Source organism: Piliocolobus tephrosceles, chromosome 13 (genome assembly GCF_002776525.5).
Source record: "Piliocolobus tephrosceles isolate RC106 chromosome 13, ASM277652v3, whole genome shotgun sequence".
Classification (NCBI taxonomy): Eukaryota; Metazoa; Chordata; class Mammalia; order Primates; family Cercopithecidae; genus Piliocolobus; species Piliocolobus tephrosceles.
Window position 1 is genome coordinate 50086489 of NC_045446.1, and position 12942 is coordinate 50099430.

At 39.2% G+C, this 12942-nt stretch overlaps 1 protein-coding gene across 3 annotated transcripts in view; it reads left to right on the top strand.

The window, feature by feature from the left end:
* The first annotated feature begins 5302 nt into the window (after positions 1-5302).
* COPB1 (COPI coat complex subunit beta 1) overlaps positions 5303-12942 on the top strand; it is a 49738-nt gene continuing 42098 nt past the window's right edge. The window contains exons 1-5 of one of the 3 annotated variants that reach the window (XM_023230776.2): positions 5340-5468; positions 6195-6342; positions 10762-10950; positions 11054-11283; positions 11686-11855. In XM_023230776.2, the coding sequence (XP_023086544.1) occupies positions 11104-11283; positions 11686-11855 (350 nt within the window). In that variant the 5' untranslated portion in view covers positions 5340-5468; positions 6195-6342; positions 10762-10950; positions 11054-11103. Of the gene's footprint in view, positions 5469-6194; positions 6343-10761; positions 10951-11053; positions 11284-11685; positions 11856-12942 lie in introns of all 3 variants that reach the window. The other 2 variants (XM_023230774.2, XM_023230775.2) reach the window with 2 other exon arrangements.

Here is a 12942-nt window from a genome sequence, read left to right on the forward strand (position 1 = left end):
CATTGGCTTTTTATTTTTTTAAGTAGCTTCAACTGTATATAGTAGTCTGGGATTACAACTGGTCATTTGCCTAATTAAATTGCCTTATTTTTAGTGATGGAGAAAAATAATACCTCTTATCTATCATAGCCGTATAACAATTCTCCAGTGTATGGACTGGCTGCACAAGAATCCATGGAGATTTGGTTTAGAATACAAATTTCAGGCCGGGCGCGGTGGCTCACACCTGTAATCCCAGCACTTTAGGAGGCCGAGACGGGCAGATCACGAGGTCAGGAGATCGAGACCATCCTGGCTAACACGGTGAAACCCCGTCTCTACTAAAAATACAAAAATTAGCCAGGCGCGGTGGCGGGCACCTGTAGTCCCAGCTACTCCGGAGGCTGAGGCAGGAGAATGGCGTGAACCTGGGAGGCGGAGCTTGCAGTGAGCCGAGATCGCACCACTGCACTCCAGCCTGGGCAACAGAGTGAGATTCCGTCTCAAAAAAAAAAAAATTTCAGGGTTCAACTGTGGTGATTTTAATTAAAACCTAAGAAACCACCACTTCCTGATATAAACATCAATTATCATATGAATGGTTTTCTTTCCAACCAGCAGATGGCAGTAGTTGTAGCTCTGATCTTTGTAGGGAACTTCTGTAAAAACAACACATGGGAAATTTTAATCCTAAACCTTTTATCCTCTCCAGCCCCACCCGGCATGATGTTTAGGCTGCCTTCTGTTATTCCCATGAGTGGTATACTCAGGTATTGCAGAACCATTTTTATCTTAGACCATGTAAAATGAAATTAGAGGAAATAATCTGATTTAAAAAAAAAAACAAAACAAAACATAATCCTGGCTGGGCGCAGTGGCTTCATGCCTGTAATCCCAGCACTTTGGGAAGCTGAGGTGGGCGAATCACCTGAGGTCGGGAGTTCGAGACCAACCTGACCAACGTGGAGAAACCTCATCTGTACTAAAAATACAAAACAATTAGCTGGGTATGCTGGCACATGCCTATAATCCTAGCTACTCAGGAGGCTTGGGCAGGAGAATCGCTTGAACCCAGAGGCAGAGGTTGCAGTGAGCCGAGATCGTACCATTGCACTCTAGCCTGGGCAACAAGAGTGAAACTCCATCTCAAAAAAATTTTTAATTTAATTTTTAAAAACTCAGAATCCAAAATTTGGCTGTTGATGTCTAGAGGAGTTATTTTATTTTCTGAGATAATATGTCTTTCTGAAGAGAAATTAATTTACAGATAGTAACCCATTTTAGACCTAATTCTAATTAGCTGCTACTGGCTTTGGGCAAGTTACTTAACTATTTTAAGGAAACCCTTTGGAGAATTATACTGAGGGTTAAAAGGAAGAATTTATATGATAACACCTTTTAAACTCTAAAAATCATACAATGTTAGTTTATTTTTCCCCCCAACTTTCCCAAATCTTCAAAAACCTTAGTAGGTTTAAATCTCCCTAATTTCGGCCGGGCGCGGTGGCTCAAGCCTGTAATCCCAGCACTTTGGGAGGCCGAGACGGGCAGATCACGAGGTCAGGAGATGGAGATCATCCTGGCGAACACGGTGAAACCCCGTCTCTACTAAAAAATACAAAAAACTAGCCGGGTGAGGTGGCGGGCGCCTGTAGTCCCAGCTACTCGGGAGGCTGAGGCAGGAGAATGGCGTGAACCTGGGAGGCGGAGCTTGCAGTGAGCTGAGATCTGGCCACTGCACTCCAGCCTGGGCGACAGAGCGAGACTCCGTCTCAAAAAAAAAAAAAAAATCTCCCTAATTTCTTAGAGAATGGTAAAAGTAGCTCTGGGGGCCCTATTAAGGGAAAGATGTCAGTTTCTCCAGCAGTAGCCTCAGGGATCTACCATGTAAGCTTGAGAGTTAGACGCAAGTACCATGTGGCTATTTGACCTACAGTGGAGTTGCATCAAGCACATGTAACTTTCCACACACATACACACACACACACACACACACACAATAGTGAACTCGGGAACTCCCACCTGCCTCCACACTCAATGGGTATATAGTCTGGGGAGGGAGCATAAGCGGGAAATGTAATAATCTGCCTTTTGCGTAGGCAGGTCTCTCTTCCACATGCCTTCCATTGGGTGAGCCTCTGTCTTTGCTGAATGATTCTGTTTAAAAATACTGTGGCTCACACTTGTAATCCCAGCACTTTGGGAGGCCGAGGAGGGTGGATCACCTGAGGTCAGGAATTCGAGACCGGCCTGGCCAACATGGCAAAACCCCATCTCTACTAAAAATACAAAAATTAGCTGGGCATGGTAGCACACGCCTGTGGTCCCAGCTACTCGGGAGGCTGAGGCACGAAAATCGCTTGAACTTGGGAGGCGGAGGTTGCAGTGAGCTGAGATAATGCCACTGCACTCCAGCCTGGTCATGCGACACAGCGAGACTCTGTCTCAAAAAATAAAAACAAAGATTGTGTATGTTTATCATTGTGGAACATGCACCTGTTCCACAAATGCAAACCACTAGTTGGCTTGTATTCAACTAAAATAAATAAATAAATAAGTAAACAAATAAATAAATAAATAAATATTCTGTATTGTATTTCGGGAGCAATTTAAGGAATTTTTTCAACGTGATTTTTAGTCTTATATATTGACTTTAGAACTTAAAGTCCTCCCACTCCAGTAATACTCAACCCCACTGTATATACAGTTCATTGTGATACCCTTTCACGTTTAGTCTGTTGTACTCACATATTCCATTTAGTCTGCTGAATAATTACAAACCGTAAAATCCTAATGATGTTTTATAAAGTCTGTCACTTTGATACAAAGATACTCAATTCACCTGACATTTATTGAGCACGTATATGTGCAGCTCTGAAAAACTGGCATGGAATAAAAGGCAGTAGCTAGGTGCATTGGCTCACGCCTGTAATCCCAACACTTTGAGAGGCTGAGGTGGGAGGATTGCTTGAGTTCAGGAGTTCAAGACCAACCTGGGCAATATGGTGAGACCCCCATCTCTACAAAAATTTTTAAAACTTAGCTGGGTGTGGTGGCACACACCTGTGGTCCCAGCTACTCAGGAGACTGAGGTGGGAGAATCACTTGAGCCCAGAGTCTGAGGCTGCAATGAGCTATGATCACACTGCTGTACTCTGGCCTGGGTGACAGAGTAAGACTCTTGTCTCAAAATAATAAAAGTAATAAATAAAGTAGATGACAGGATTCAGGTCCTAGTTCTAACTCAGTGTTTGGCCATTACATGATTTGGTGGGTCAAGTCCCTATTCTCTAGGCCTTGACTTTTTAGATATCACAATTTCTATGGTCCTTGATATAATGACAAGGTATTTGCTCTGCATTTATAATTTAAAAGGCATTCAAAATTATATGATTACATCTTAGAGTAAAAAAGCCCAAAACAAAATGTGTTTTACAACAGATCAGGAAGAGTTAATGAGGCTACCATTAAGGTCCTTATACCCATTCAAAAAGCTTTGTACTTAAGAATATGGAAAAATATATGCACTGCCAACAACAATTGTAGGTTCAGATCTAACTAAAGTAATATGTAAAACATTACATTTTCTTGCCTTTTCATATTTAGTACTTAATGACTTGGGGTCATGAGAAACCTCAAAGTTATTCTGTAACACAATGAACCTCTGGGGCAAATGAAGTCTATACGGTTTAAGTCCTACCCCATGATGGCCCTAAACTGAGCTTTCTTACTGTAAGTCTAGTTTTTATACCTTTTTTGCTGACAGACTGCCACTTTTTGGTAAGTTAAGTGGGCTTGGAAACCAGATAACTGCATTTGTAAAATTTCATGTTAAAAATGAATACACAGAAAAGGAACAAACTGTTGTACACACATCTTGGATTGATCTCAAGGGAATTACACTAAGTAAAGAAATCCAGTCTCAAAATATTATTGTATAATTCCATTTATATAACATTGAGATGATAAAAATCATAGAGAATTATTAGTGGTTGCCACAGGTTAGTGTGGGAGGTGGCTATGGCTATCAAAGGACAACATGACAGCATGAGAATCCTTGTGATGGAACTGTTCTGTGTCTCGACTGTGTTGGTGATCACACACATATAAGCATGATAAAATTGCCTACAAGTGAATATAAAAACGAGTACATGTAAAACTAGTGAAGTCTGAATAAGGTTGGGTGAATTATGTCTGTCAATTTCTTGAAATTGATATTGTACTATATGCAAGATGTTACCATTGGGAGAAACTGGGTAAAGAGTATATGGAAACTCTGTATTCATGTCACTCTACAATTAAAATTAAATGTTTTTTAAAAATGAGTGCACAGAATCAGAGGGGGCACTCTTAAAATGCTGTCAACACATGGCTTTTGTAATACATTTTGGGTGCTCAAAGAATTTGTAGTTTGCTTGATGGTTCTAAAAAGAGAAATCTCAAAAGAGCTAGATCCTACATAAATGAGGTACTATTGGTGTTCCATCTTCTGAGATGAACCTGTTAATTAGGGCAGTTGCCGTCAGATCTCTTTTTATTCACAATATTTTGCTTAAGCTTTAAAATATTTTGTTATTAATAATTGGCCATAAAACCTTTTTGGGGGAAGAGGGAGGGGTAGGGGTGGGGCGTGCTATGGAACTTCAAATGGACAAAACCGAAAGTACTGTGGCTGATTGCAGCTGTAACAATTAGGTCTTTGGAGATACGTAAAATCCTTTAAAACAGTGACTATCTTCCTTTATGCATAAAATTTTTTTCTAATCTACTGGGTGCTCAGGAAGGATCACGGAAAGAGGGCATTATTAAATAAAAAGAAATTATACCAATGTGGCTTTGGATTTTCAAATAACTCTAGCCCTACCTGCAGAGAGGCAGATTCAAACTACAAGCGATGTTAAGAACTGAAATGGATTTTAATCTAGTGACCATTAATAAAATAACTGAATTAGTTTCCCAATAGTATTAGTTACTTTCCCAGTTTATTAGGGGGTGAGCAAGAAAAAGGATTCCTGGGTTTCCACTTTCCAGTCCAGAGCTGTTTTTCACGGGAATACAGCCCCGCAAGTTTCCCTCTCTCCAAGCACTTCCTCCCCTTGACTGTTCCTGGAAGAAGGAACGATTTCCAGTCAGAGTTTAAATGAGCATAGTGCTTAACTCAGCACTTGGCTTTCAGGGAAAACTAGAAAATACGTGGTTTCCTTGCTCTGCGGCCTAATCCAACCCTGGACAAGAGAAGAGTAAGAAAATAGGATATACTTGCAGCGCGCAAGCGCTGCACAAAGAAGGCATGTCCTCTCTGAGTCGCCGTAGGTGCTAGGTGGCTGTGGCTTTGGTCGTTACCCCACCCCCTTCCACGTCAGCCAAGGACTCTGGAGCCGCAGCCGCTGCTGCGGGTTGGAGCCGGAGTAGACGGATCCACGGCTGCCCCAAACCACTACCCCTCAGAGCCTGGTAGTGGGCCACAAGCCCCCAGTCCCGGAGGAGTGGTGGGTCGGGCAGAGTCGGAAGAACTGGCTCTCTGGCTGGAAGATGCGGAAAGGGATTGACTAGGCCGCTTGCGTCTGGGCCTGGCAGAGGGGACAGGGTGGGGGGTAGGGGCGGGGGGCTAGGAAGCTCCGGGTCGGACGCTCCATCCCGCCCTCTGTATTGGTCAGGGGTCTTTCCCTCCCAAGACCCGGAGGCTTACCCTTTCCGGCCCAGGCCTGCTTTGCTGGGGGAAGGGGAGGAGGAAGTGGGTGGGGCGAGGTGGGGGTGCAGCCTGCTGATTAAGGGACCGGCGGATGTGTAGTCGGAACCCACCAAGGACCGCGATAAAGCGCTTTGGGGTTTTGGCGGAGTATTCAGGCACAAGGTCTCCTAACTTGAGCATGCAGATTGTGTGTTGTGTTAAAAACTGTATGTTCGATAACATTGTGGGGTTTGGCTGGGGGACTGTCACTGTTCTGTGGGCCTTCCTTCGGCTGTACAGCATTCTCAAACACTGGACCGGCATGCGAAGGGGGAGTGATAGATAATATACCTTATGCGGGAGCTGACAGTGTGGTTTTTACTAGAATTTATTTTTATGGGAACACGGTATAGATTGACCTGTCCTTTCTAATACTTTAAGATGTCACTATAGATACGGGTTTGTGGTTTTTTGGGTTTTTTTTTGTTTGTTTGTTTTTTGGGGGGGGCGGTTTGTAATCATGTACCTGTGTTTATTTTTCTAGATTTTCTGGCATCCTTAAATCTTGTATCAAGGATTAATTATAATATAACCGGAAACCATGACGGCAGCTGAGAACGTGTGCTACACGTTAATTAACGTGCCAATGGATTCAGAACCACCATCTGAAATTAGCTTAAAAAATGATCTAGGTAAACTTTGATATTATTTTGAGAATGAAATGAAAAAAGAAAAGACGAAAATAAAAAACTCATATTTCATATTCCTTTATAATTAGAAATGCTTAATTTTTGTCTAAAGTTTTTCTAGGATCTCTTCAATAGACCTTTTATTAAAAATGCAAACTTCTTTAAATATTGGTTGTTTGAAATAGAACATCTCAGTAAACCTAAAGAAATTGTAATAGTTTAGATATTCCTCAAAATGTCATATTTTTTGTGGAGTTCAATATATTGTACTTAATGTAGCTGATATTCTCTAGGCAACAGATTGAAGATGTGTATTGGAATATCTTAATTCTGTTGTGCACTTAACTTCATGTTACTTAGCTTGTAAAACTAAAAGAACTTTGTTCTTTGGGTTACCCACCCAGACAATTAGATCAACACTGGAATAGACATGTATTTTCCAGAAAAGTTTAACTTTTCATTTTTTAAGCATTTTTGCAAACAAGAAAACAACTATATTTGTGAATTTTATTTTTTTAATGTTTAATTTTTGTGGGTATACAGTAGATGTATATATTTATGGGGTACATGAAATGCTTTGATACAGGCATGCAATGCATAATAATCACATCATGGAAAAATGGAGTATCCATCCCTTCAAGCATTTATCTTTTGTGTGACAAACCAGTTATACTTTTAGTTATTTTTAAATGTACAATTAAATTATTATTGACTGTAGTTACCCCGTGTGCTATCAAATATTGGGTCTAACTCATTTTTTCTTTTTTTTGTGCTCACTAGCCATCTCCACTTGCCTCCCACTACCCGTCCCACCTCTGATAACCATCCTTTTACTCTATCTCCATGAGTTTGTTTGATTTTTAGCTTCCACAAATAAGTGAGAACATGTGAAGTTTGTCTTTCTGTGCCTGACTTATTTCACGTAACGTAATGACCTCCAGTACCATCCATGTTGTTGCAAATGGCAGGATCTCATTCTTTTTTATGGCTGAATAGTACTCCATTGTGTATATGTACCACATTTTCTTTATCGATTTATCTGTTGGTGGACACAGGTTGCTTTCAAGTTTTGACTGTTGTAAACAGTGCTGCAACAAACAGGAGTGCAGATATCTCTTTGATGTACTCATTTCCTTTCTTTTGGATATATACCCAGCAGTCAGATTGCTAAATCCTATGGTAGCTCTATTTTTAGTTTTTTGAGGACCCTCCACACTGTTCTCCATAGTGGTTGTACTAGTTTACATTCCTACCAACAGTGTACAAGGGTTCCCTTTTCTCCACATCTTCACCAGCATTTGTTATTGCTTGTCTTTTGGATAAAAGCCATTTTAACTGGGGTGAGATGATAATCTCATTGTAGTTTTGATGTGCATTTCTCTTATGACCAGTGACGTTGAGCACCTTTTCATATGACTATTTGCCATTTGTATGTGTTTCTGAAATGTCTGTTCAAATCTTTTGCCCATTTTTAAATCAGATTATGAGATTTTTTCCTATAGAGTTTTTTGAGCTCCTCACACATTCTGAATCCTTTATTAGATGGGTAGTCTGCACATATTTTCTCCCATTCTGTGGGTTGTCTCATCACGTATGTCAGTTGTTTCCTTTGCTGTGCGAAAGCTTTTTAACTTGACATGATCCCGTTTGTCCGTTTTTGCTTTGGTTGCCTGTGCCTGTGGGGTATTACTGAAGACATTTTTGGCCAGACCAGTTACCTGGAGATTTTTCCCAATGTTTTCTCGTAGTAGTTTCATAGTTTAAAGTCTTAGATTTAAGCCTTTAATCCATTTTGATTTTATTTTTGTATAAGTTAAGAGATAGGGGACAAGTTTCATTCTTCTGTATATAGTTTTCCAAGCACCACTATTGAAGGGACTGTCTTTTCCCCAATGTATGTTCTTGGCACCTTTGTCAAAATGAGTTCACTGTAGGTGTATGGATTTGTTTCTGGGTTCTCTATTATTTCCCATCGGTCTGTGTGTGTTTTTATGCCAGTACCATGCTGTTTTGGTTACTATAGCTATGTAGGATAACTTGATGTCAAATAATGTGATTCCTTCAGTTTTGTTCTTTTTGCTCAGGATAGCTTTAGCTGTTCTGGGTCTTTTGTGGTTCCATATAAATTTTAGGATTGTTTTTTCTAGTTCTATGAAGAATGTCATTGGTATTTTGATAGGAATTTTATTGAATCTAGATTGTTTTGGGTGGTTATGGACATTTTAGCAATATTGATTCTTCTAATCCATGATCATGGAAGATCTTTCCATTTGTTGATGTCCTCTTCAACTTCTTTCATCAGTATTTGTAGTTTTCATTGTAGAACTCTTTCATTTCTTTGGTTAAGTTAATTCCTAGGTATCTAATTTTATGTGTGGGTATTGTAAATGGGATTAGATTGTTTTTTAAATTTCTTTTTCAGATTGTTCACTATTGGCATATAGAAATGCCACTTATTTTTGTATGTTGGTTTTGTGTCCTCAAACTTTACTGAATTTATCATATTTCTGAATTTTAAAAATGTATACTTTGTCTCCGCTTTGTGAGTGATTTTGTCAAGAAAAAAAATTTATAATTAATACACTTTCCAAAGTTATGATTCTTGTTTAATTGAACTCCTAAAAATAAATATAACTTAAACTGATAAATATTATTTAAACAGAGCAGAGTGAGAATTATGCTTCAAATATAGAAAGTGTCTTTTAGAAGATAGTTTGCAGTTTGAAAAGAAACTTAATGTTTTACTTGCCTAATCCTACTTCTTAATCAGCAGTAATGGAATACCTCCTGATTTTAGGTTACTTAATACTAGGTTTCTATAGAGGTCTATTTTTAGAGAAGGGAAAAGAAACCCACTTTTATGACATTTAAAATGATACCATTATATGCATAAGCCACATATATTTCCCTGTTTCCATATTCATGTGGGATACTTGAATGCAAAATAGTGAATACACTCATTATTGTTTTTTCCCCCCTCATAATTTAAAATTTTTCATTATTAGATCCTCAGGATACTTAAGGTTATAGGTAGAAAGGTAAAGAACAAAATTTGCCCCTAGTTGGAACGATGCCCTAGTCTTAATTGAAGCTGCCTTAACTACCTTCCTCCAACCAATAAATAAATACGTACTCTGCAGTTTAATGTATATTTTTGCCATTAAGAAGAGTTGAGACTGGGCACGGTGGCTCATCCCTATTATCCCAGCACTTTGGGAAGCTGAGGCAGGTGGATCACTTGATGTCAGGATTTCAAGACCAGTGTGGCCAACATGGTGAAACCACATCTCTAGTAAAAATACAAAAAGTTTAAGTGGCTATTTTTTTTTTTTTTTTTTTTTTTTGAGGCGGAGTCTCGCTCTGTCGCCCGGACTGGAGTGCAGTGGCGGGAATCTCAGCTCACTGCAAGCTCTGCCTCCCGGGTTTACGCCATTCTCCTGCCTCAGCCTCCCGAGTAGCTGGGACTACAGGCGCCTGCCACCTCGCCCGGCTAGTTTTTGTATTTTTAGTAGAGACGGTTGTTTCACCGTGTTAGCCAGGATGGTCTCGATCTCCTGACCTCGTGATCCGCCCGTCTCGGCCTCCCAAAGTGCTGGGATTACAGGCTTGAGCCACTGCGCCCGGCCTTAAGTGGCTATTAAATGAAGAGTTCTGTGGGCCAGATGAGCCACCTCATCTGATCCTCAGAACTCTTCATTTAATAGCTGCTTAACTCTAATCATTATAAATTTATTTCTCATATTTAGGCCCAAATCTGGTTCCCGGTAACTACTACCCATTAGTTGTAGTTCTTTTCCTCATAATGGTCCTGAGATTATTTAAGACTTGTGATCACTCTTTCTTCTCCCCTTCCCAAGATAATTCATTTATTTTGATGATCTAAACAGTTGTAGTAGCAGTGTGCTACTACATACTTCTCTGCCTTTGAATTTTGCATCCAGAAGATTTTTAGTACTATAAATTCTTCAGTATGCAATGATAATGGTGTGAAATTATAGATAGTTTTGCACAAAATACTTTATATTGCAGAGTTTTTAGGCTAAATAACAGTAAACTAGCATTTTATCTTAAATGTGTCATCCTTAATTCTAAATGATGACTACTAATCTAGAACATTTGAATTACCTCCCAGTTTTCCAGATGATAAGAAAGATTCTAAAGTTTTACAGCCTGTAGAACTATGATGAGATTTTAGAAATAATGCACTATTTTAGTTTCCGCCTTTTTGAGTATGACGTTTCTCTTTCTAACGTTAAAAAAGTTACATATTTATTCTCCCTTAATAGTAGTTTTAACTTTGCTAAAATGCACACAAATAGCTAAAAGCTGTTTTGAATTCAGAAGCAATTAATAGCATGTGTTTACATTTTGAAAAATAGCTATATGTGTTTTGAAGCACATGTTTACTTGGTATGACTGTAGATTCATGGAGTCTGCATTAACTCAGTTGGCTGGGAACCAGAAATCTAATCCAGTGCCTTCATATTGTATATAAAGAGTCTGATTTCCAGAGATAAATGACTTGAGCAAAGACAACTTGTTTGGTGGAGAACCAGGTGAAGAACGCTTGTCACTTGGGTTTATACTTTTATTACCATTGCTGATACTGAAGTAAGAAGACACATTTTATTTTGTTAATTGCTTTTAAATTTATGTGATGAATTTTCTTTTGAAATAATTGTGCTTTTTTTTTTTTTTTTAATTTGTGATTCAGAAAAGGGAGATGTAAAGTCAAAGACTGAAGCATTGAAGAAAGTAATCATTATGATTCTGAATGGTGAAAAGCTTCCTGGACTTCTGATGACCATCATTCGTTTTGTGCTGCCTCTTCAGGATCACACTATCAAGAAATTACTTCTGGTATTTTGGGAAATTGTTCCTAAAACAACTCCAGATGGGAGACTTTTACACGAGATGATCCTTGTATGTGATGCATATAGAAAGGTAAACCACATCTTAATTTTGTCTGAATATTGCTTTGAATTTAGATATAAAATTGGTAGAATGGACTTTGTTTTAATTGTTAAAATTGAGTCTTTGATAAGATGTCAGTTGTAGAGATTTGGAATTAAAGTTGTAAAGAGTTATTGTAAAAAGTTTTATTGTCACTCTTTTCAGACATTTTCTATACATTTTATGTGTATATATTAAAAAACAGTGACACATATAAGACATTGATGAGATAGGTAAAAATTGCTTCAGTCAACAAGAATATGATGGAAATTGTCTGGTAATCTAGGTCTTTTTTCTCAAATGTATATTTTTTTCATTGGAAAGTTTTGCATTAAAATTTTCTTTTTGTAAAAAGCTGAAACTCAGCATTTCATATTTTAATTTTTATATCAGGATCTTCAGCATCCTAATGAATTTATTCGAGGATCTACTCTTCGTTTTCTTTGCAAATTGAAAGAAGCAGAATTGCTAGAACCTTTAATGCCAGCTATTCGTGCGTGTTTGGAGCATCGACACAGCTATGTTAGAAGAAATGCTGTTTTGGCCATCTATACCATCTATAGGTAAATAAAGATACTGCTTCAGCTTCATTTTGTGAAGACTGTTTAGTCTTTTAGACTAATGGTTCCAAAATGGTTGCTTGCAGACTGAATATAGCTTGGAGCTATGTTTTTTTTTTTTTTTTTTTGAGACGGAGTCTTGTTCTGTCGCCGGGGCTGGAGTGCAGTGGCCGGATCTCAGCTCACTGCAAGCTCCGCCTCCCAGGTTTTCGCCATTCTTCTGCCTCAGCCTCCTGTGTAGGTGGGACTACAGGCGCTCGCCACCTCGCCCAGCTACTTTTTTGTATTTTTTAGTAGAGACAGGGTTTCACCCTGTTAGCTAGGATGGTCTCAATCTCCTCACCTTGTGATCCGCCTGTCTTGGCCTCCCGAAGTACTGGGATTACAGGCTTGAGCCACCGTGCCAACCGGAGCTATAGTTTGTATGGCCAGCACTGTATATTTTATTATGAACATTGAAAAGTCAAAAGATCTGGCAGCGCTGGCCCTAGCTTCCACATAACAACATTCTGCTGAACTTGGATAACAATAACCCCCTTTAAATAAGTTATATACTTTACATTTTATGACAGTGCCTATCATTCTCAACCATATTACTCCAAGCCACTTTATGTGTTCACTTGCTTAGCTTTTAACTTTGGACCTTGGTTTAGAATTCTTTTTGTGGAATGTCGGTCTTTTCATTTTACCGTCAGAAGCTTTGAGGAAGGAACTAATTTTTAAATGAGAAGGGCTACAGTTATAACTGATTCTAATTCTTAGAAAGCTGAAGATTTTGAAATTTTGTTTTGTTTTGAGATAGAGTATCACTCTTGTTGCCCAGGCTGGAGCACAGTGGCGCGATCTCAGCTCACAACAACCTCCGCCTCCTGGGTTCAAGTGATTCTTCTGCTTCAGCCTCCCAAGTAGCTGGGATTACAGGCACCCACCACCATGCTCAGCCAATTTTTGTATTTTTAGTAGAGACAGGGTTTCACCATGTTGGCCAGGCTGGTCTCGAACTCCTGACCTCAAATGATCCACCCGCCTTGGCCTCCCAAAGGCCTGGGATTGTAGGCATGGGCTACCACACCTGGCTGAGATTTTGAAT